This window comes from Oncorhynchus keta, chromosome 13 (assembly GCF_023373465.1).
Source record: "Oncorhynchus keta strain PuntledgeMale-10-30-2019 chromosome 13, Oket_V2, whole genome shotgun sequence".
In the NCBI taxonomy this organism is placed as follows: Eukaryota; Metazoa; Chordata; class Actinopteri; order Salmoniformes; family Salmonidae; genus Oncorhynchus; species Oncorhynchus keta.
Window position 1 is genome coordinate 8,380,649 of NC_068433.1, and position 22,419 is coordinate 8,403,067.

The 22,419-nt window shown below is 47.7% G+C and overlaps 1 protein-coding gene across 8 annotated transcripts in view; it reads left to right on the plus strand.

Annotated features, from left to right (window-relative positions):
- arap2 (ArfGAP with RhoGAP domain, ankyrin repeat and PH domain 2) overlaps window positions 1–22,419 on the plus strand; it is a 272,636-nt gene that overhangs the window by 143,968 nt on the left and 106,249 nt on the right. For all 8 annotated transcript variants that reach the window (XR_008062416.1, XR_008062417.1, XR_008062418.1 and 5 more), the window contains exon 15: window positions 16,729–16,854. Coding sequence is in view for 1 of the 8 variants with exons in the window: in XM_052459291.1 (XP_052315251.1) it covers window positions 16,729–16,854 (126 nt within the window). In the remaining 7 variants the exon portion in view is untranslated. The remainder of the gene's footprint in view (window positions 1–16,728; window positions 16,855–22,419) is intronic.

Sequence of the window (22,419 nt, forward strand, 5' to 3'; positions counted from 1 at the left end):
TAAGAAATGTGAAGGTCAGCTATTAGCTTTATTATCAAGTAAGGTTTTGTAAGATTCCAGGTTGAAATTGTAGTTATTTATCAGTCGGTATCTATTATAGGTAGTTACAGACCTAATGGTTACATCTGTGCAAAGTATTTGTGTAATAAGGCACCTCAGGGGGTTTGTGGTATATGGCCAATATACCATGGCAACGGGCTGTGTCCAGGCACTTTGCCCCTTTTCTAATTGTCTCTATTTTTGCTTATTTTTGATACTGAATGTTATCATATCTTCAACCAAGCCACCGTTCTACTGTACCACCACCACCATGCTACTGTACCACCACCACCATGCTACTGTACCACCACCATGCTACTGTACCACCACCACCATGCTACTGTACCACCACCACCATGCTACTATACCACCACCACCATGCTACTGTACCACCACCATGCTACTGTACCACCACCACCATGCTACTGTACCACCACCACCATGCTACTGTACCACCACCACCATGCCACCTGTACCACCACCACCACCATGCTACTGTACCACCACCCACCACCATGCTACTGTACCACCACCACCATGCTACTGTACCACCACCACCATGCTACTGCACCACCACCACCACCATGCTACTGTACCACCACCACCACAATGCTACTGTACCACCACCACCATGCTACTGTACCACCACCACCATGCTACTGTACCACCACCATGCTACTATACCACCACCATGCTACTGTACCACCACCACCATGCTACTGTACCACCACCACCATGCTACTGTACCACCACCATGCTACTGTACCACCACCACCATGCTACTATACCACCACCACCATGCTACTATACCACCACCACCATGCTACTGTACCACCACCACCATGCTACTATACCACCACCACCATGCTACTATACCACCACCACCATGCTACTATACCACCACCACCATGCTACTATACCACCACCACCATGCTACTATACCACCACCACCATGCTACTGTACCACCACCACCACCATGCTACTGTACCACCACCACCATGCTACTATACCACCACCACCATGTACTATACCACCACCACCATGCTACTGTACCACCACCATGCTACTGTACCACCACCATGCTACTATACCACCACCACCACCACCATGCTACTGTACCACCACCACCATGCTACTATACCACCACCACCATGCTACTGTACCACCACCACCATGCTACTGTACCACCACCACCATGCTACTGTACCACCACCACCATGCTACTGTACCACCACCACCATGCTACTATACCACCACCACCATGCTACTGTACCACCACCACCACCATGCTACTGTACCACCACCACCATGCTACTATACCACCACCACCATGCTACTGTACCACCACCACCATGCTACTGTACCACCACCATGCTACTGTACCACCACCACCATGCTACTGTACCACCACCACCATGCTACTGTACCACCACCACCATGCTACTGTACCACCACCACCATGCTACTGTACCACCACCATGCTACTGTACCACCACCATGCTACTATACCACCACCATGCTACTGTACCACCACCATGCTACTGTACCACCACCACCATGCTACTGTACCATACCACCACCACCACCACCACCATGCTCCTATACCACCACCATGCTACTATACCACCACCATGCTACTATACCACCACCATGCTACTGTACCACCACCACCATGCTACTGTACCACCACCACCATGCTACTGTACCACCACCACCATGCTACTGTACCACCACCACCATGCTACTGTACCACCACCACCATGCTGCCTATACCACCACCATGCTACTATACCACCACCACCATGCTACTATACCACCACCATGCTACTATACCACCACCACCATGCTACTATACCACCACCACATGCTACTGTACCACCACCATGCTACTGTACCACCACCACCATGCTACTATACCACCACCACCACCACCATGCTACTGTACCACCACCACCATGCTACACCACCACCATGCTACTATACCACCACCATGCTACTGTACCACCACCACCACCACCATGCTACTGTACCACCAACATGCACCTGTACCATCACCACCATGCTACTATGCCACCATGCACTACCATGCCACCTATACCACCACCACCATGCTACTATACCACCACCACCATGCTACTGTACCACCACCATGCTACTATACCACCACCACCATGCTACTATACCACCACCATGCTACTGTACCATCACCACCATGCTACTATACCATCACCACCATGCTACTGTACCACCACCACCATGCTACTGTACCACCACCACCATGCTACTGTACCACCACCACCATGCTCCTATACCACCACCACCATGCTCCTGTACCACCACCACCATGCTACTGTACCACCACCACCACCACCATGCTACTGTACCACCACCCCCATGCTACTGTACCACCACCATGCTACTATACCACCACCATGCTACTATACCACCACCATGCTACTGTACCACCACCATGCTACTATACCACCACCATGCTACTGTACCACCACCATGCTACTGTACCATCACCACCATGCTACTGTACCACCACCACCATGCTACTATACCACCACCACCATGCTCCTATACCACCACCACCATGCTACTGTACCACCACCATGCTACTATACCACCACCATGCTACTGTACCATCACCACCATGCTACTGTACCATCACCACCATGCTACTGTACCACCACCACCATGCTCCTATACCACCACCACCATGCTACTGTACCACCACCACCATGCTACTGTACCACCACCACCATGCTCCTATACCACCACCACCATGCTACTGTACCACCACCACCATGCTACTATACCACCACCACCATGCTCCTATACCACCACCACCATGCTACTATACCACCACCACCATGCTACTATACCACCACCACCATGCTACTGTACCACCACCACCATGCTACTATACCACCACCACCATGCTACTATACCACCACCACCATGCTACTGTACCACCACCATGCTACTATACCACCACCATGCTACTGTACCACCACCACTGCTACATGCTACCACCATCACCACCATGCTACTATACCACCACCACCATGCTACTATACCACCACCACCACCATGCTACTGTACCACCACCATGCTACTATACTGTACCACCACCACCATGCTACTATACCACCACCATGCTACTGTACCACCAACATGCTACTGTACCATCACCACCATGCTACTGTACCATCACCACCATGCTACTGTACCACCACCACCATGCTCCTATACCACCACCACCATGCTACTGTACCACCACCACCATGCTCCTATACCACCACCACCATGCTACTGTACCACCACCACCATGCTACTGTACCACCACCATGCTACTATACCACCACCATGCTACTGTACCACCACCATGCTACTGTACCACCACCATGCTACTGTACCATCACCACCATGCTACTGTACCAGCACCACCATGCTCCTATACCACCACCACCATGCTACTGTACCACCACCACCATGCTACTGTACCACCACCATGCTACTATACCACCACCATGCTACTATACCACCACCATGCTACTGTACCACCAACATGCTACTGTACCATCACCACCATGCTACTGTACCATCACCACCATGCTACTGTACCACCACCACCATGCTCCTATACCACCACCACCATGCTACTGTACCACCACCACCATGCTCCTATACCACCACCACCATGCTACTATACCACCACCATGCTACTATACCACCACCATGCTACTGTACCACCACCATGCTACCATCATCACCACCACCATCACCACCATGCTACTGTACCACCACCACCATGCTACCACCACCACCATGCTCCTATACCACCACCACCATGCTACTGTACCACCACCACCATGCTCCTATACCACCACCACCATGCTACTGTACCACCACCACCATGCTACTATACCACCACCACCATGCTACTATACCACCACCACCATGCTACTGTACCACCACCATGCTACTATACCACCACCATGCTACTGTACCACCACCATGCTACTGTACCATCACCACCATGCTACTGTACCACCACCACCATGCTACTATACCACCACCACCATGCTCCTATACCACCACCACCATGCTACTGTACCACCACCACCATGCTACTATACCACCACCACCATGCTACTATACCACCACCACCATGCTATACCACCACCACCATGCTACTGTACCACCACCACCATGCTACTATACCACCACCACCATGCTACTATACCACCACCACCATGCTACTGTACCACCACCATGCTACTATACCACCACCATGCTACTGTACCACCACCACCATGCTCCTATACCACCACCACCATGCTACTGTACCACCACCACCATGCTACTATACCACCACCACCATGCTACTATACCACCACCACCATGCTACTGTACCACCACCATGCTACTATACCACCACCATGCTACTGTACCACCACCATGCTACTGTACCATCACCACCATGCTACTGTACCACCACCACCATGCTACTATACCACCACCACCATGCTCCTATACCACCACCACCATGCTACTGTACCACCACCATGCTACTATACCACCACCATGCTACTGTACCATCACCACCATGCTACTGTACCACCACCACCACCATGCTCCTATACCACCACCACCATGCTACTGTACCATCACCACCATGCAACTGTACCATCACCACCATGCTACTGTACCACCACCACCATGCTACTGTACCACCACCACCATGCTACTGTACCACCACCATGCTACTATACCACCACCATGCTACTGTACCATCACCACCATGCTACTGTACCACCACCACCATGCTCCTATACCACCACCACCATGCTACTGTACCACCACCACCATGCTACTATACCACCACCACCATGCTACTATACCACCACCACCATGCTACTGTACCACCACCATGCTACTATACCACCACCACCATGCTACTGTACCACCACCACCATGCTACTGTACCACCACCATGCTACTGTACCATCACCACCATGCTACTGTACCATCACCACCATGCTACTGTACCACCACCACCATGCTCCTATACCACCACCACCATGCTACTGTACCACCACCACCATGCTACTGTACCACCACCATGCTACTATACCACCACCATGCTACTATACCACCACCATGCTACTGTACCACCACCATGCTACTGTACCACCACCACCATGCTACTATACCACCACCATGCTACTATACCACCACCATGCTACTGTACCGCCACCATGCTACTGTACCATCACCACCATGCTACTGTACCATCACCACCATGCTACTGTACCAGCACCACCATGCTACTATACCACCACCACCATGCTACTGTACCACCACCACCATGCTACTATACCACCACCCCATGCTGCTATACCACCACCATGCTACTGTACCACCACCATGCTACTGTACCACCACCACCATGCTACTGTACCATCACCACCATGCTACTGTACCATCACCACCATGCTACTGTACCACCACCACCATGCTACTATACCACCACCATGCTACTATACCACCACCATGCTACTATACCACCACCATGCTACTGTACCACCACCACCATGCTACTGTACCACCACCATGCTACTGTACCATCACCACCATGCTACTGTACCACCACCACCATGCTACTATACCACCACCACCATGCTCCTATACCACCACCACCATGCTACTGTACCACCACCATGCTACTATACCACCACCACCATGCTACTATACCACCACCACCATGCTCCTATACCACCACCACCATGCTACTGTACCACCACCACCATGCTACTATACCACCACCACCATGCTACTATACCACCACCACCATGCTACTGTACCACCACCATGCTACTATACCACCACCATGCTACTGTACCACCACCATGCTCCTATACCACCACCACCATGCTACTGTACCACCACCACCATGCTACTATACCACCACCACCATGCTACTATACCACCACCACCATGCTACTGTACCACCACCATGCTACTATACCACCACCACCATGCTACTGTACCACCACCACCATGCTACTGTACCATCACCACCATGCTACTGTACCACCACCACCATGCTACTATACCACCACCACCATGCTCCTATACCACCACCACCATGCTACTGTACCACCACCATGCTACTATACCACCACCATGCTACTGTACCATCACCACCATGCTACTGTACCACCACCACCACCATGCTCCTATACCACCACCACCATGCTACTGTACCATCACCACCATGCAACTGTACCATCACCACCATGCTACTGTACCACCACCACCATGCTACTGTACCACCACCACCATGCTACTGTACCACCACCATGCTACTATACCACCACCAGGCTACTGTACCATCACCACCATGCTACTGTACCACCACCACCATGCTCCTATACCACCACCACCATGCTACTGTACCACCACCACCATGCTACTATACCACCACCACCATGCTCCTATACCACCACCACCATGCTACTGTACCACCATGCTACTATACCACCACCACCATGCTACTGTACCACCACCACCATGCTACTGTACCACCACCATGCTACTGTACCATCACCACCATGCTACTGTACCATCACCACCATGCTACTGTACCACCACCACCATGCTCCTATACCACCACCACCATGCTACTGTACCACCACCACCATGCTACTATACCACCACCATGCTACTATACCACCACCATGCTACTGTACCACCACCATGCTACCACCACCACATGCTACTGTACCACCACCATGCTACCATACCTACCTGTACCACCACCACCATGCTACTATACCACCACCATGCTACTATACCACCACCATGCCACCACCACCATGCTACTGTATACCACCATCACCACCATGCTACTGTACCATCACCACCATGCTACTGTACCATCACCACCATGCTACTGTACCACCACCACCATGCTCCTATACCACCACCATGCTACTATACCACCACCATGCTACTATACCACCACCATGCTACTGTACCACCACCACCATGCTACTGTACCACCAACATGCTACTGTACCATCACCACCATGCTACTGTACCATCACCACCATGCTACTGTACCAGCACCACCATGCTCCTATACCACCACCACCATGCTACTGTACCACCACCACCATGCTACTGTACCACCACCATGCTACTATACCACCACCATACTATACCACCACCATGCTACTGTACCACCAACATGCTACTGTGCCACCACCATGCTACTATACCACCACCATGCTACTATACCACCACCATGCTACTGTACCACCACCATGCTACTACCACCACCACCATGCTACTATACCACCACCATGCTACTATACCACCACCATGCTACTGTACCGCCACCATGCTACTGTACCATCACCACCATGCTACTGTACCATCACCACCATGCTACTGTACCATCACCACCATGCTACTGTACCACCACCACCATGCTCCTATACTGTACCACCACCATGCTACTATACCACCACCATGCCACCACCATGCTACTATACCACCACCATGCTACTGTACCACCACCACCATGCTACTGTACCACCAACATGCTACTGTACCATCACCACCATGCTACTGTACCATCACCACCATGCTACTGTACCAGCACCACCATGCTCTATACCACCACCATGCTACACCACCACCACCATGCTACTGTACCACCACCACCATGCTACTGTACCACCACCATGCTACTATACCACCACCATGCTACTATACCACCACCATGCTACTGTACCACCAACATGCTACTGTACCATCACCACCATGCTACTGTACCATCACCACCATGCTACTGTACCACCACCACCATGCTCCTATACCACCACCACCATGCTACTGTACCACCACCACCATGCTCCTGTACCACCACCACCATGCTACTGTACCACCACCATGCTACTATACCACCACCATGCTACTGTACCACCACCATGCTACTGTACCATCACCACCATGCTACTGTACCATCACCACCATGCTACTGTACCACCACCACCATGCTACTGTACCACCACCACCATGCTCCTATACCACCACCACCATGCTACTGTACCACCACCACCATGCTACTGTACCACCACCATGCTACTATACCACCACCATGCTACTATACCACCACCATGCTACTGTACCACCACCATGCTACTGTACCATCACCACCATGCTACTGTACCACCACCACCACCATGCTACTATACCACCACCACCATGCTACTGTACCACCACCATGCTACTATACCACCACCATGCTACTGTACCCACCACCATGCTACTGTACCATCACCACCATGCTACTGTACCACCACCACCATGCTACTACCACCACCACCACCACCATGCTCCTATACCACCACCACCATGCTACTGTACCACCACCATGCTACTATACCACCACCACCATGCTACTATACCACCACCACCATGCTCCTATACCACCACCACCATGCTACTGTACCACCACCACCATGCTACTATACCACCACCACCATGCTACTATACCACCACCACCATGCTACTGTACCACCACCATGCTACTATACCACCACCATGCTACTGTACCACCACCATGCTACTGTACCATCACCACCATGCTACTGTACCACCACCACCATGCTCCTATACCACCACCACCATGCTACTGTACCACCACCACCATGCTACTATACCACCACCACCATGCTACTGTACCACCACCATGCTACTATACCACCACCATGCTACTGTACCACCACCATGCTACTGTACCATCACCACCATGCTACTGTACCACCACCACCATGCTACTATACCACCACCACCATGCTCCTATACCACCACCACCATGCTACTGTACCACCACCATGCTACTATACCACCACCATGCTACTGTACCATCACCACCATGCTACTGTACCACCACCACCATGCTCCTATACCACCACCACCATGCTACTGTACCATCACCACCATGCAACTGTACCATCACCACCATGCTACTGTACCACCACCACCATGCTACTGTACCACCACCACCATGCTACTGTACCACCACCATGCTACTATACCACCACCAGGCTACTGTACCATCACCACCATGCTACTGTACCACCACCACCATGCTCCTATACCACCACCACCATGCTACTGTACCACCACCACCATGCTACTATACCACCACCACCATGCTCCTATACCACCACCACCATGCTACTACCACCACCATGCTACTATACCACCACCACCATGCTACTATACCACCACCACCATGCTACTATACCACCACCACCATGCTACTATACCACCACCACCATGTTCCTATACCACCACCACCATGCTACTGTACCACCACCATGCTACTGTACCACCATGCTACTATACCACCACCACCATGTTGCTATACCACCACCACCATGCTACTGTACCACCACCATGCTACTGTACCACCATGCTACTATACCACCACCACCATGCTACTGTACCACCACCACCATGCTCCTACACCACCACCACCCTGTACCAGCACCACCATGCTACTATAGCTACTGTACCACCACCACCATGCTCCTGTACCACCACCACCATGCTACTGCACCACCACCATGCTACTGTACCACCACCACCATGCTACTGTACCACCACCATGCTACTGTACCATCACCACCATGCTACTATACCACCACCATGTGCTACTGTACCACCACCACCATGCTAATGTACCACCACCATGCTACTGTACCATCACCACCATGCTACTGTACCATCACCACCATGCTACTGTACCACCACCACCATGCTACTGTACCACCACCACCATGCTACTGTACCACCACCATGCTACTATACCACCACCATGCTACTATACCACCACCATGCTACTGTACCACCACCATGCTACTGTACCATCACCACCATGCTACTGTACCACCACCACCATGCTCCTATACCACCACCATGCTACTATACCACCACCATGCTACTATACCACCACCATGCTACTGTACCGCCACCATGCTACTGTACCATCACCACCATGCTACTGTACCATCACCACCATGCTACTGTACCATCACCACCATGCTACTGTACCACCACCACCATGCTCCTATACCACCACCATGCTACTATACCACCACCATGCTACTATACCACCACCATGCTACTGTACCACCACCACCATGCTACTGTACCACCAACATGCTACTGTACCATCACCACCATGCTACTGTACCATCACCACCATGCTACTGTACCAGCACCACCATGCTCCTATACCACCACCACCATGCTACTGTACCACCACCACCATGCTACTGTACCACCACCATGCTACTATACCACCACCATGCTACTATACCACCACCATGCTACTGTACCATCACCACCATGCTACTGTACCATCACCACCATGCTACTGTACCACCACCACCATGCTCCTATACCACCACCACCATGCTACTGTACCACCACCACCATGCTCCTATACCACCACCACCATGCTACTGTACCACCACCACCATGCTACTGTACCACCACCATGCTACTATACCACCACCATGCTACTGTACCACCACCATGCTACTATACCACCACCACCATGCTACTATACCACCACCACCATGCTACTATACCACCACCACCATGCTACTGTACCACCACCATGCTACTATACCACCACCATGCTACTGTACCACCACCATGCTACTGTACCATCACCACCATGCTACTGTACCACCACCACCATGCTACTATACCACCACCACCATGCTCCTATACCACCACCACCATGCTACTGTACCACCACCATGCTACTATACCACCACCATGCTACTGTACCATCACCACCATGCTACTGTACCATCACCACCATGCTACTGTACCACCACCACCATGCTCCTATACCACCACCACCATGCTACTGTACCATCACCACCATGCAACTGTACCACCACCACCATGCTCCTATACCACCACCACCATGCTACTGTACCACCACCACCATGCTACTATACCACCACCACCATGCTCCTATACCACCACCACCATGCTACTATACCACCACCACCATGCTACTATACCACCACCACCATGCTACTATACCACCACCACCATGTTCCTATACCACCACCACCATGCTACTGTACCACCACCATGCTACTGTACCACCATGCTACTATACCACCACCACCATGCTACTATACCACCACCACCATGTTGCTATACCACCACCACCATGCTACTGTACCACCACCATGCTACTGTACCACCATGCTACTATACCACCACCACCATGCTACTGTACCACCACCACCATGCTCCTATACCACCACCACCAAGCTACTGTACCACCACCACCATGCTCCTGTACCACCACCACCATGCTACTGCACCACCACCATGCTACTGTACCACCACCACCATGCTACTGTACCACCACCATGCTACTATACCACCACCACCATGCTACTGTTCCACCACCACCATGCTACTGTACCACCACCATGCTACTGTACCACCACCACCATGCTACTGTACCACCACCACCATGCTACTGTACCACCACCACCATGCTACTATACCACCACCACCATGCCACTGTACCACCACCACCATGCTACTATACCACCACTGCCATGCTACTATACCACCACCACCATGCTACTATACCACCACCATGCTACTATACCACCACCATGCTACTGTACCACCACCATGCTACTGTACCACCACCACCATGTTACTGTACCACCACCACCATGCTACTATACCACCATGCTACTATACCACCACCACCATGCTACTGTACCACCACCACCATGCTACTATACCACCATGCTACTATACCACCACCACCATGCTACTGTACCACCACCACCATGCTACTATACCACCATGCTAATATACCACCACCACCGTGCTACTGTACCACCACCACCATGCTACTGTACCACCACCAGGATCTTACTGTGGAATGGTTTTCCCCAGACATAATGGGACCCATCTGGTCCAAACAGATGACTCCAGTTTTCCAAAAAGCACCTTGGGAATCATCAAGTCTCTCTGAAGAATGTTCTATGGATGACACATCCGTCCCCGGCGCCTCATATCTCCAGCCACTTTTAAACAATCCTCCTTCTTTCTCCGAGTATTACAAAATACAAACTATTTTCATCTCTCCGCTCCAGTACAGTGTTATTAGTGACAGATGCTGGGGGGTTTATTGTTATTTTCGACACACTTTCACACACACACAAACACAGGCAAGCGCACACGCACGCACACACACTACCGTCTGCAGCCTTGCTAACCCCCTCAGCTCATTAGGGGTCATGATGGGGACACCGGGAGCTGTTCCCAGGAAGAGCTAGCTTGCTATGTAAGTGTGTGTGTGTGTCTGTGTCTGTGTCCTAGTGTGGGTGTGTGTGTGTCCTAGTGTGGGTGGGTGTGTTTGTGTGTCCAAGTGTGTGTGTGTGTCTGTGTCCTAGTGTGTGTGTGTGTGTGTGTGTGTGTCTGTGTCCTAGTGTGGGTGTGTGTCCTTGTGTGGGTGGGCGTGTTTGTGTGTCCTAGTGTGGGTGTGTGTGTGTGTCCTTGTGTGGGTGTGTGTGTGTGTGTGTGTTTGTCTGTGTCCTAGTTTGGGTGTGTGTGTGCGTGTGTGTGTGTGTGTCTGTGTCCTAGTGTGGGTGTGTGTGTGTCCTAATGTGGGTGTGTGTGTGTGTGTGTGTGTGTGTCCTAGAGTGTGTGTGTGTCCTAGTGTGGGTGTGTGTCCTTGTGTGGGTGGGCGTGTTTGTGTGTCCTAGTGTGGGTGTGTGTGTGTGTCCTAGTGTGTGTGTGTGTGTGTGTGTGTGTGTGTGTGTGTGTGTGTGTGTGTGTGTCCTAGTTTGGGTGTGTGTGTGTGTGTCTGTGTCCTAGTGTGGGTGTGTGTGTCCTAGTGTGGGTGTGTGTGTGTCCTAATGTGGGTGTGTGTGTGTGTGTCCTAGTGTGTGTGTGTCCTAGTGTGTGTGTGTTTGTGTCCTAGTGTGTATGTGTGTGTATCCTAGTGTATTTGTGTGTGTGTGTGTATCCTAGTGTGTATGTGTGTGTGTGTTTGTGTGTGTGTGTATATATCCTAGTGTTTGTTTGTGTCCTAGTGTGTGTGTATCCTTGTGTGTGTGTGTGCGCACGGATGTTGTCACCGTGTCCTGTTCCGAAGGGTCACAGACAGACTGTTGTGGTTTTGGATCGTTACAGGACCGTAACCGTGCCGACCGTCCCGGCTCCAATAGCTAATTGGAAACTCTGTCATGTCACCTCCCTCACTGGGGAGTTAGCCAATCAGCACAGCCGAGAAATAGGCTGTGACTACCAAAAAAAAAAAAAAAAAACACAAACAGGACAGAGCTACAGAGCCAACATTTTACATTGTTATATAAGGGGCCCAAAGGGACTGTTTAAAGGGCCAAACACACACTGTAACACAGGATCTCTCGCTAAGCAGCAACACCTATTGGAACTGATGCTTTAAGATTCAGTAAACACAGAATATGTTACAGTAGCTAACGACTTCACTTGTTTTGTAGTCCTGTTGTTTACCTGCCAAAGGTCGATGGGTATTGGTCCCCTCTGAGTCGACTTTGAACATAATTGGAAGCTCCAATTCTAAAATGCCTGTGTGAGATTCACATCAGTGAGTAGCCAATGGAGAATCAGGATCTTAACAAGATCACAAATAATCACAATTTCGGGAATCTCCACATCGGACTTTGACTCTCATAGCAGTTGCAGGGTCCTTTCATTTTAGAGAGATGTGAAGCTGGAAAGGGCATGAGAGGGGGATGGAGGGAGGAGGGGAGGTTAGGTCCTTCAATTAGAAGGATTTCAATTGAAGTAATTTTACCTTGTTTGATGAGCGTGCTAGGGTAGGTGATAAAATCTCTTGAGGTATAACTAGGGCTCCTGCTAAAAAAATTACCCAAGCATTGGAGCTAATTGAATTTGAAAACGATAAGGTTGAACGTGGGGAGCTCTTAAAAGAAGCAAGAGGGAGTGAGAGACAGAGAGAGTAAAAGAGAGTGAGAAAATGAAAGGAGAGAGAAGGAAACGAGAGAGAAGAAGATTTTTTTTTTTAAATGTGTGTCGTGCTGGAGGAAGAGGCAGCACTGAGGATTTCTTTCATTTATCAAGAGACTCAAGAGTTTTTCACTCTGCCTCAAAACTTTCGAAACACCTTGTGCGAATAACCTTGGGATTAACCGCCTGAGCAACAGCAATAAATAAATAGATGAATGAGTGCGTCAATAAATAAATATATAAATAAAACAGTAGATATTTGAGTAAAGAGGCACAGCTGGGATTAGTGTTATCAATAAGCTCCTGAGGAGGGACTCAAAAACATCCCAAGGTGCTTTACAGGAACAGCAAGCCGCCCAGAAAAATACAAAAATAAGCAGAAGCATTGAAATAAAGTTACATTTAATCCAATGAATCAACGATAGGCAAATTATTTGATAATCTTTACCAGTAGTCCTTCTTTCATTCTCTAAACCGACCTTACTGCACTACTGCTGGTTTAGTAGGAAGGAACCGTTACTGCTGGTTTAGTGGGAAGGAACCGTTACTGCTGGTTTAGTGGGATGGAACAGTTACTGCTGGTTTAGTGGGATGGAACAGTTACTGCTGGTTTAGTGGGATGGAACAGTTACTGCTGGTTTAGTGGGAAGGAACCGTTACTGCTGGTTTAGTGGGATGGAACAGTTACTACTGGTTTAGTGGGATGGAACCGTTACTGCTGGTTTAGTGGGATGGAACAGTTACTGCTGGTTTAGTGGGATGGAACAGTTACTGCTGGTTTAGTGGGATGGAACCATTACTGCTGGTTTAGTGGGATGGAACAGTTACTGCTGGTTTAGTGGGATGGAACAGTTACTGCTGGTTTAGTGGGATGGAACAGTTACTGCTGGTTTAGTGGGATGGAACAGTTACTGCTGGTTTAGTGGGATGGAACAGTTACTGCTGGTTTAGTGGGATGGAACAGTTACTGCTGGTTTAGTGGGATGGAACAGTTACTGCTGGTTTAGTGGGATGGAACAGTTACTGCTGGTTTAGTGGGATGGAACAGTTACTGCTGGTTTAGTGGGATGGAACCAGTTACTGCTGGGTGGGATGGAACAGTTACTGCTGGTTTAGTGGGATGGAACCATTACTGCTGGTTTAGTGGGATGGAACAGTTACTGCTGGTTTAGTGGGATGGAACAGTTACTGCTGGTTTAGTGGGATGGAACCGTTACTGCTGGTTTAGTGGGATGGAACAGTTACTGCTGGTTTAGTGGGATGGAACCGTTACTGCTGGTTTAGTGGGATTGAACAGTTACTGGTGGTTTAGTGGGATGGAACAGTTGCTGCTGGTTTAGTGGGATTGTCTTCACACAGACAAGTATTGATCACCTACCAACCAGTAAGAATTCCGGCTCTCACAGACCTGTTAGTTTTTCTTTAAGAAGCCCTCCTGTTCTCCACTCATTACCTGTATTAATTGCACCTGTTTGTACTTGTTACCTGTATAAAATACAACTGTCCACACACTCAATCAAACACACATCAGGGATAAAACTCCAACCAGCCCCGAACTAGGCAACACGGCAGGACCTGGTCAATGACCTGAAAAGAGAGATGGGACCACAGTCTCAAAGAAAACCATTAGTAACACACTACGCCGTCATGGATTAAAATCATGCAGCGCACGCAAGGTCCCTCTGCTCAAGCCAGCGCATGTCCAGGCCCGTCTGAAGTTTACCAATGACCATCTGGATGATCCAGAGGAGGAATGGGAGAAGGTCATGTGGACTGATGAGACAAAAATAGAGCTTTTTGGTCTAAACTCCACTCGCCGTGTTTGGAGGAAGAAGGATGAGTACAACCCCAAGAACACCATCCCAAACGTGAAGCATGGAGGTGGAAACATCATTCTTAGGGGATGCTTTTCTGCAAAGGGGACAGGACGACTGCACCGTATTGAGGGGGAGGATGGATGGGGCCATGTATCGTGAGATCTTGGCCAACAACCTCCTTCCCTCAGTGAGAGCATTGAAGATGGATCGTGGCTGGGTCTTCCAGCATAACAATGACCTGAAACACACAGCCGGGGCAACTAAGGAGGCGCTCCGTAAGAAGCATCTCAAGGTCCTGGAGTGGCCTAGCCAATCTCCAGACCTGAACCCAATAGAACATCTTTGGAGGGAGCTGAATGTCTGTATTGCCCAGCGACAGCCCCGAAACCTGAAGGATCTGGAGAAGGTCTGTATGGAGGAGTGGGCCAAAATCCCTGCTGCAGTGTGTGCAAACCTGGTCAAGAACTACAGGAAACGTATGATCTCTGTAATTGCAAACAAAGGTTTCTGTACCAAATATTAAGTTCTGTTTTTCTGATGTATCAAATACTTATGTCACGCAATAAAATGCAAATAAATTACTTAAAATCATACAATGTGATTTTCTGGATTTTTGTTTTAGATTCCGTCTCTCACAGATGAAGTGTACCTATGATAAAAATTACAGACCTCTACATGCTTTGTAAGTAGGAAAACCTGCAAAATCGGCTGTGTATCAAATACTTGTTCTCCCCATTGTATAGGCTCACTGTCTCTCTCTGTGTCTCTGTGTAGATTTCCCCAAGCTGGAGTCGTCCTCAGAGACCAGTTCTCCGTCTGATGCTCCGTCCTTCATGGACGGCTTCCTCTACTGCTCCGCCGGTCCGGCCAAGGCCACCCTGGACAGGAGAGGCAGAGACGGTGAGTGGACCTACGCGACACTGACCTCCAGTCAGCTAGTCAATCAATCAGTCAGTAACTCCAGCTGGCAGTTCATCAAATGTGTAGTCAGTGAAACCATCGTAATCGATCATATGATGTCAAGTCTGTCAGTCAATCAGTCTGTCAAACTGAGAATCAATATGATCTATAAATCAAATTGTCTATCGGTTCAATCATTATCCAGTCCATCGAATGTACTCTTTGTCGGGTCCTTAAATAATCAGTTGGAGAGAGAGAGGACCTAGAAGGTTGGACCCATCTTTCTCCCCAAAGCCTTTTAATAACAATGTCATTGTTGTGACAAGGCAGCATGGTTGAGAAACCTTCAGGTATCAAAAATATGCCCTTCAACAGACACTTTTTGTCCAAAGCTACTTAGTCATGTGTGCACACTTTCGTTAGCGTACGGGCTGACCTGGGAATCGAAATCACTTTCCTGGCATTACAAGTGCCATGCTCTACCAACACAGCTACTGAGGAACAAACACAATACAACGGCTATCCAGTAGATGGCGCCATATATAACTGTCTACAGAACGACCTTAAACTCCCAACCGATCCCTCTGTTCCCCTGCTTCTCATCCGAGGTCGTTTAAAACTTTTAATCAGGCTTTTGTCGAAACTCTGCTGTACCTCCTGAGCCTGTTAACCGTCATCCCCATCCTTCCCCATGCCTCCTATCTAACATCTGGAGCTGTGGCCCCTGGGTAATCAAGAAGACGGAGCCAGGTTTGGATGGCCCTCCTGGGATGGAAAAGAAGGGGAAGAGGGGGGGGGTTGGCGCTCTTATCTGCTGCTGGTTGGATCTCCTTCCTCCCGAGAGGGGGGGGGGGTAGACATTGCTTCGGAAAGTATTCAGACCCCTTGACTTTTTCCACATTTTGTTACGTTACAGCCTGAATTCTAAAATGTATTTAATATACACACAATACTCCATAATGACAAAGCAAAAACAGCTTTTTAGACATTTTTGCAAATGTATTAAAAACGGAAATATTACATTTACATAGGTAGTCAGACCATTTTACTCAGTACTTACTTTGTTGAAGCACCTTTGGCAGCGATTACAGCCTCGAGTCTTCTTGGGTATAACGGTACAAGCTTGGCACACCTACACTACCGTTCAAATGTTTGGGGTCACTTAAAAATGACCTTGTTCCATTAAAATAACATAAAATGGATCATAAATACAGTGTAGTTTGTTAATGTTGTAAATGACTTATTGTAGCTGGAAACGGCTGATTTCGTATGGAATATCTACATAGGCGTAAAGAAGCCCATTATCAGCAACTATCACTCCTATGTTCCAATGGCACGTTGTGTTAGCTAATCCAAGTTTATCATTTTAAAAGGCTAATTGATCACTAGAAAGCCCTTTTGCAATTATGTTAGCACAGCTGAAAACTGTTGTCCTGATTTAAAGAAGCAATAAAACCGGCCTTATTTAGACTAGTTGAGTATCTGGAGAATCAGCATTTGTGGGTTCGATTACAGGCTCAGAAACAAATACATTTCTTCTCAAACTCGTCAGTCTATTCTTGTTCTGAGAAATGAAGGTTCTGTGTTCTGCCTTCACAGGAGTCATGGGCCACTGTACGCCTATGTAGATATTCCATAAAAAAATACTGCCCTTTCCAGCTACAATAGTCCTTGACAACATTAACAATGTCTACACTGTATTTCTGATCAATTTGATGTTATTTGAATGGACAAAAAATGTGATTTTCTTTCAACAACAAGGACCCCAAACTTTGGAACGATAGTGTATATTTCGGGAGTTTCTCCCATTCTTCTCTGCAGATCCTCTCAAGCTCTTTCAGGTTGGATGTGGAACGTCGCTGCTCAGCTATTTGCAGGTCTCTCCAGAGATGTTTGAGCTCAATTTCGAGTCTCATAGCAAAGGGTCTGTTGCAATACATTTGCAAAAATATATATATATAGAAAAACCTGTTTTCGTTTTGTCATTGTAGTGAATTGAGGGTAGATTGATGACCAAAACAATAAATTATATCCATTTTAGAATAAGGCTGTAAAGGAACAAAATGCGTAAAAAGGGAAATTGTTCTGAAAGGGTTCTGAAAGGTTTCTGAAAGAGTTCTGAAAGGGTTCTGAAAGAGTTCTGAAAGGGTTCTGAAAGAGTTCTGAAAGGGTTCTGAAGGGGTTCTGAAATAGTTCTGAAAGAGTTCTGAAAGAGTTCTGGAAGAGTTCTGAAAGAGTTCTGAAGGGGTTCTGAATGGGTTCTGAAAGGGTTCTGAAAGAGTTCTGAAAGGGTTCTGAAAGGGTTCTGAAAGGGTTCTGAAAGGGTTCTGAAGGGGTTCTGAAAGGGTTCTGAAAGGGTTCTGAAAGAGTTCTGAAAGAGTTCTGAAAGGGTTCTGAAAGGGTTCCGAAAGAGTTCTGAAAGAGTTCTGAAAGAGTTCTGAAAGGGTTCTGAAAGGGTTCCCGAAAGAGTTCTGAAAGAGTTCTGAAAGGGTTCTGAAAGGGTTCCAAAAGAGTTCTGAAAGGGTTTCTGAAAGGGTTCTGAAAGAGTTCTGAAAGGGTTCTGAAAGGGTTCCGAAAGAGTTCTGAAAGAGTTCTGAAAGGGTTCTGAAGGGGTTCTGAAAGGGTTCTGAAAGAGTTCTGAAAGAGTTCTGAAAGGGTTCTGAAAGGGTTCTGAAAGAGTTCTGAAAGGGTTCTGAAAGGGTTCCCGAAAGAGTTCTGAAAGAGTTCTGAAAGGGTTCTGAAAGGGTTCCAAAAGAGTTCTGAAAGGGTTTCTGAAAGGGTTCTGAAAGAGTTATGAAGGGGTTCTCAAAGGGTTCTGAAGGGGTTCCCAGAAGAGTTCTGAAAGGGTTCTGAATGTGTTCTGAACGGGGTTCTGAAAGGATTCTGAAATTGTTCTGAAAGGGTTCCGAAAGAGTTCCGAAAGGGTTCTGAATGTGTTCTGAATGGGGTTCTGAAGGGGTTCTGAAAGAGTTCTGAAAGAGTTCTGAAAGGGTTCTGAAAGGGTTCTGAAGAGGTTCTGAAAGGGTTCTGAAGGGGTTCTGAATACTTTCCGAAGGCACTGTATCCCCGTAACTGCCCAACTTCATGGACGTCTTCACCTGGTCTATGCCCTTTGTAGGCGAGAAAGTGACAGAGATGCTGGTTAACGTGCTCAACATCTGCTCTGACGACCTCATGTCTGAAGGAGACGACACCTGCGAGGGTAAAAAAAGAACATGCCCTGTTAAGAACCCTTTTTATTTTTTGAAATATTTTTTATATATATTGACTTTCAATGTTTTTTTTTACTTTCCGCGTAATTGTATCCCCGTAATTTCCCGTAATTCTTGGTTATCTTCACGAACGCTGGCTAACAAGTTGAATCAGCAATACAACATTTGGTTTAATGATTTATTTCCTAAATAATCACACATGATTACATATACACATCTTGGATCATACATTGATGACTAATTATGTCGTAAAAGAAAACGTCCCTAGTGGACGAAACCGATATGACGGCTGGTTACACAAAGAAAGGGGGTTGGGTTTGAATGAAAGAGTAGGAAGACTGAGGAAAAAAAGGATTGGGTCTCTATCAGACCTTATGAAGCTATGCTATCGTAAATGCAGATAGGTTGTGGTCTGTTGTCGTGTGGTAGAACGTATACGTTGTAGTACCCTGTCTTTCTGAAGAGATTGTCCATCCTTTCCTAAGCCACGTACGTTTACAGCTGCTGCTGATAACTCGGCGTCTAGATATCCCTTCTTTAGTGAATGAAAGTTCAAAGTTTATACCAAGTTGCCATACTCAGCTCGTGCTGTATTCTGGCTGGTGTAATCAACATTCCTCCATCCAGCATGGTGATCGTCACCTTAACGTCAAAATTAGCCCTTTTAAACGTATGGACACCAGTCCTCACGTCGTCGGGCACTCCAGGGAGACGTTCGTCAAAGGGACATTGTAGTGGGGGAGAGCTTGTGTGTTTCATGGTTCTCAACCAATGTCTGTTCACTTGGGCGGGGCCAATGAGTAGACATCGTTCACTTATGAATACAATTCTCTCATTTAAAAGCTAAAATTATATTTATTATTTTCACAAATAGTTTAATATTTAAACATTTAAATTGCACAACAATTCCATGTGAATCTGAATGCGTCGACTTTCCAAGATATAGTCGTCCTATCATCAGTAATAATGCCCCAGAAAACAACTGATCTGACATCATATTCTTTACGTACCAACGGACACTTTCAACTGGTTGGATTACAGAAATATTGTACTGTCCCCAACCTTTTGATGTTACAATACTCTATGTTAACAAAGGGCTTTTCAATAGTCCATTCTGTAGAGTAGAGAGAGAAAAGGGGGTAAGGTTCATTCTCAAAACAAATGTGATTATGCATATACTGGTTTTATTATACAGGTGCGTTTTTATGGTCAAAATGATTTTCCCCAAACTTGAAACTCATGCAGTATGTACTGTATGAGAGTTGGGCTCTACTACACCCCTGTAAAACGGATTAATGTACTGAATTTGAATAAGTTATTTGGCCATTTTATTTGTGATACAAAACAAAACATATAGACCTATGGGCTAGGCTACATGAGGTGTGATACAAAACAAAACATATAGACCTATGGGCTAGGCTACATGAGGTGTGGTACAAAACCAAACATATAGACCTATGGGCTAGGCTACATGAGGTGTGGTACAAAACAAAACATATAGACCTATGGGCTAGGCTACATGAGGTGTGATACAAAACAAAACATATAGACCTATGGGCTAGGCTACATGAGGTGTGATACAAAACAAAACATATAGACCTATGGGCTAGGCTACATGAGGTGTGATACAAAACAAAACATATAGACCTATGGGCTAGGCTACATGAGGTGTGATACAAAACAAAACATATAGACCTATGGGCTAGGCTACATGAGGTGTGATACAAAACAAAACATATAGATAGACCTATGGGCTAGGCTACATGAGGTGTGATACAAAACAAAACATATAGACCTATGGGCTAGGCTACATGAGGTGTGATACAAAACAAAACATATAGACCTATGGGCTAGGCTACATGAGGTGTGATACAAAACAAAACATATAGACCTATGGGCTAGGCTACATGAGGTGTGATACAAAACAAAACATATAGACCTATGGGCTAGGCTACATGAGGTGTGATACAAAACAAAACATATAGACCTATGGGCTAGGCTACATGAGGTGTGATACAAAACAAAACATATAGACCTATGGGCTAGGCTACATGAGGTGTGATACAAAACAAAACATATAGACCTATGGGCTAGGCTACATGAGGTGTGATACAAAACAAAACATATAGACCTATGGGCTAGGCTACATGAGGTGTGATACAAAACAAAACATATAGACCTATGGGCTAGGCTACATGAGGTGTGATACAAAACAAAACATATAGACCTATGGGCTAGGCTACATGAGGTGTGATACAAAACAAAACATATAGACCTATGGGCTAGGCTACATGAGGTGTGATACAAAACAAAACATATAGACCTATGGGCTAGGCTACATGAGGTGTGATAC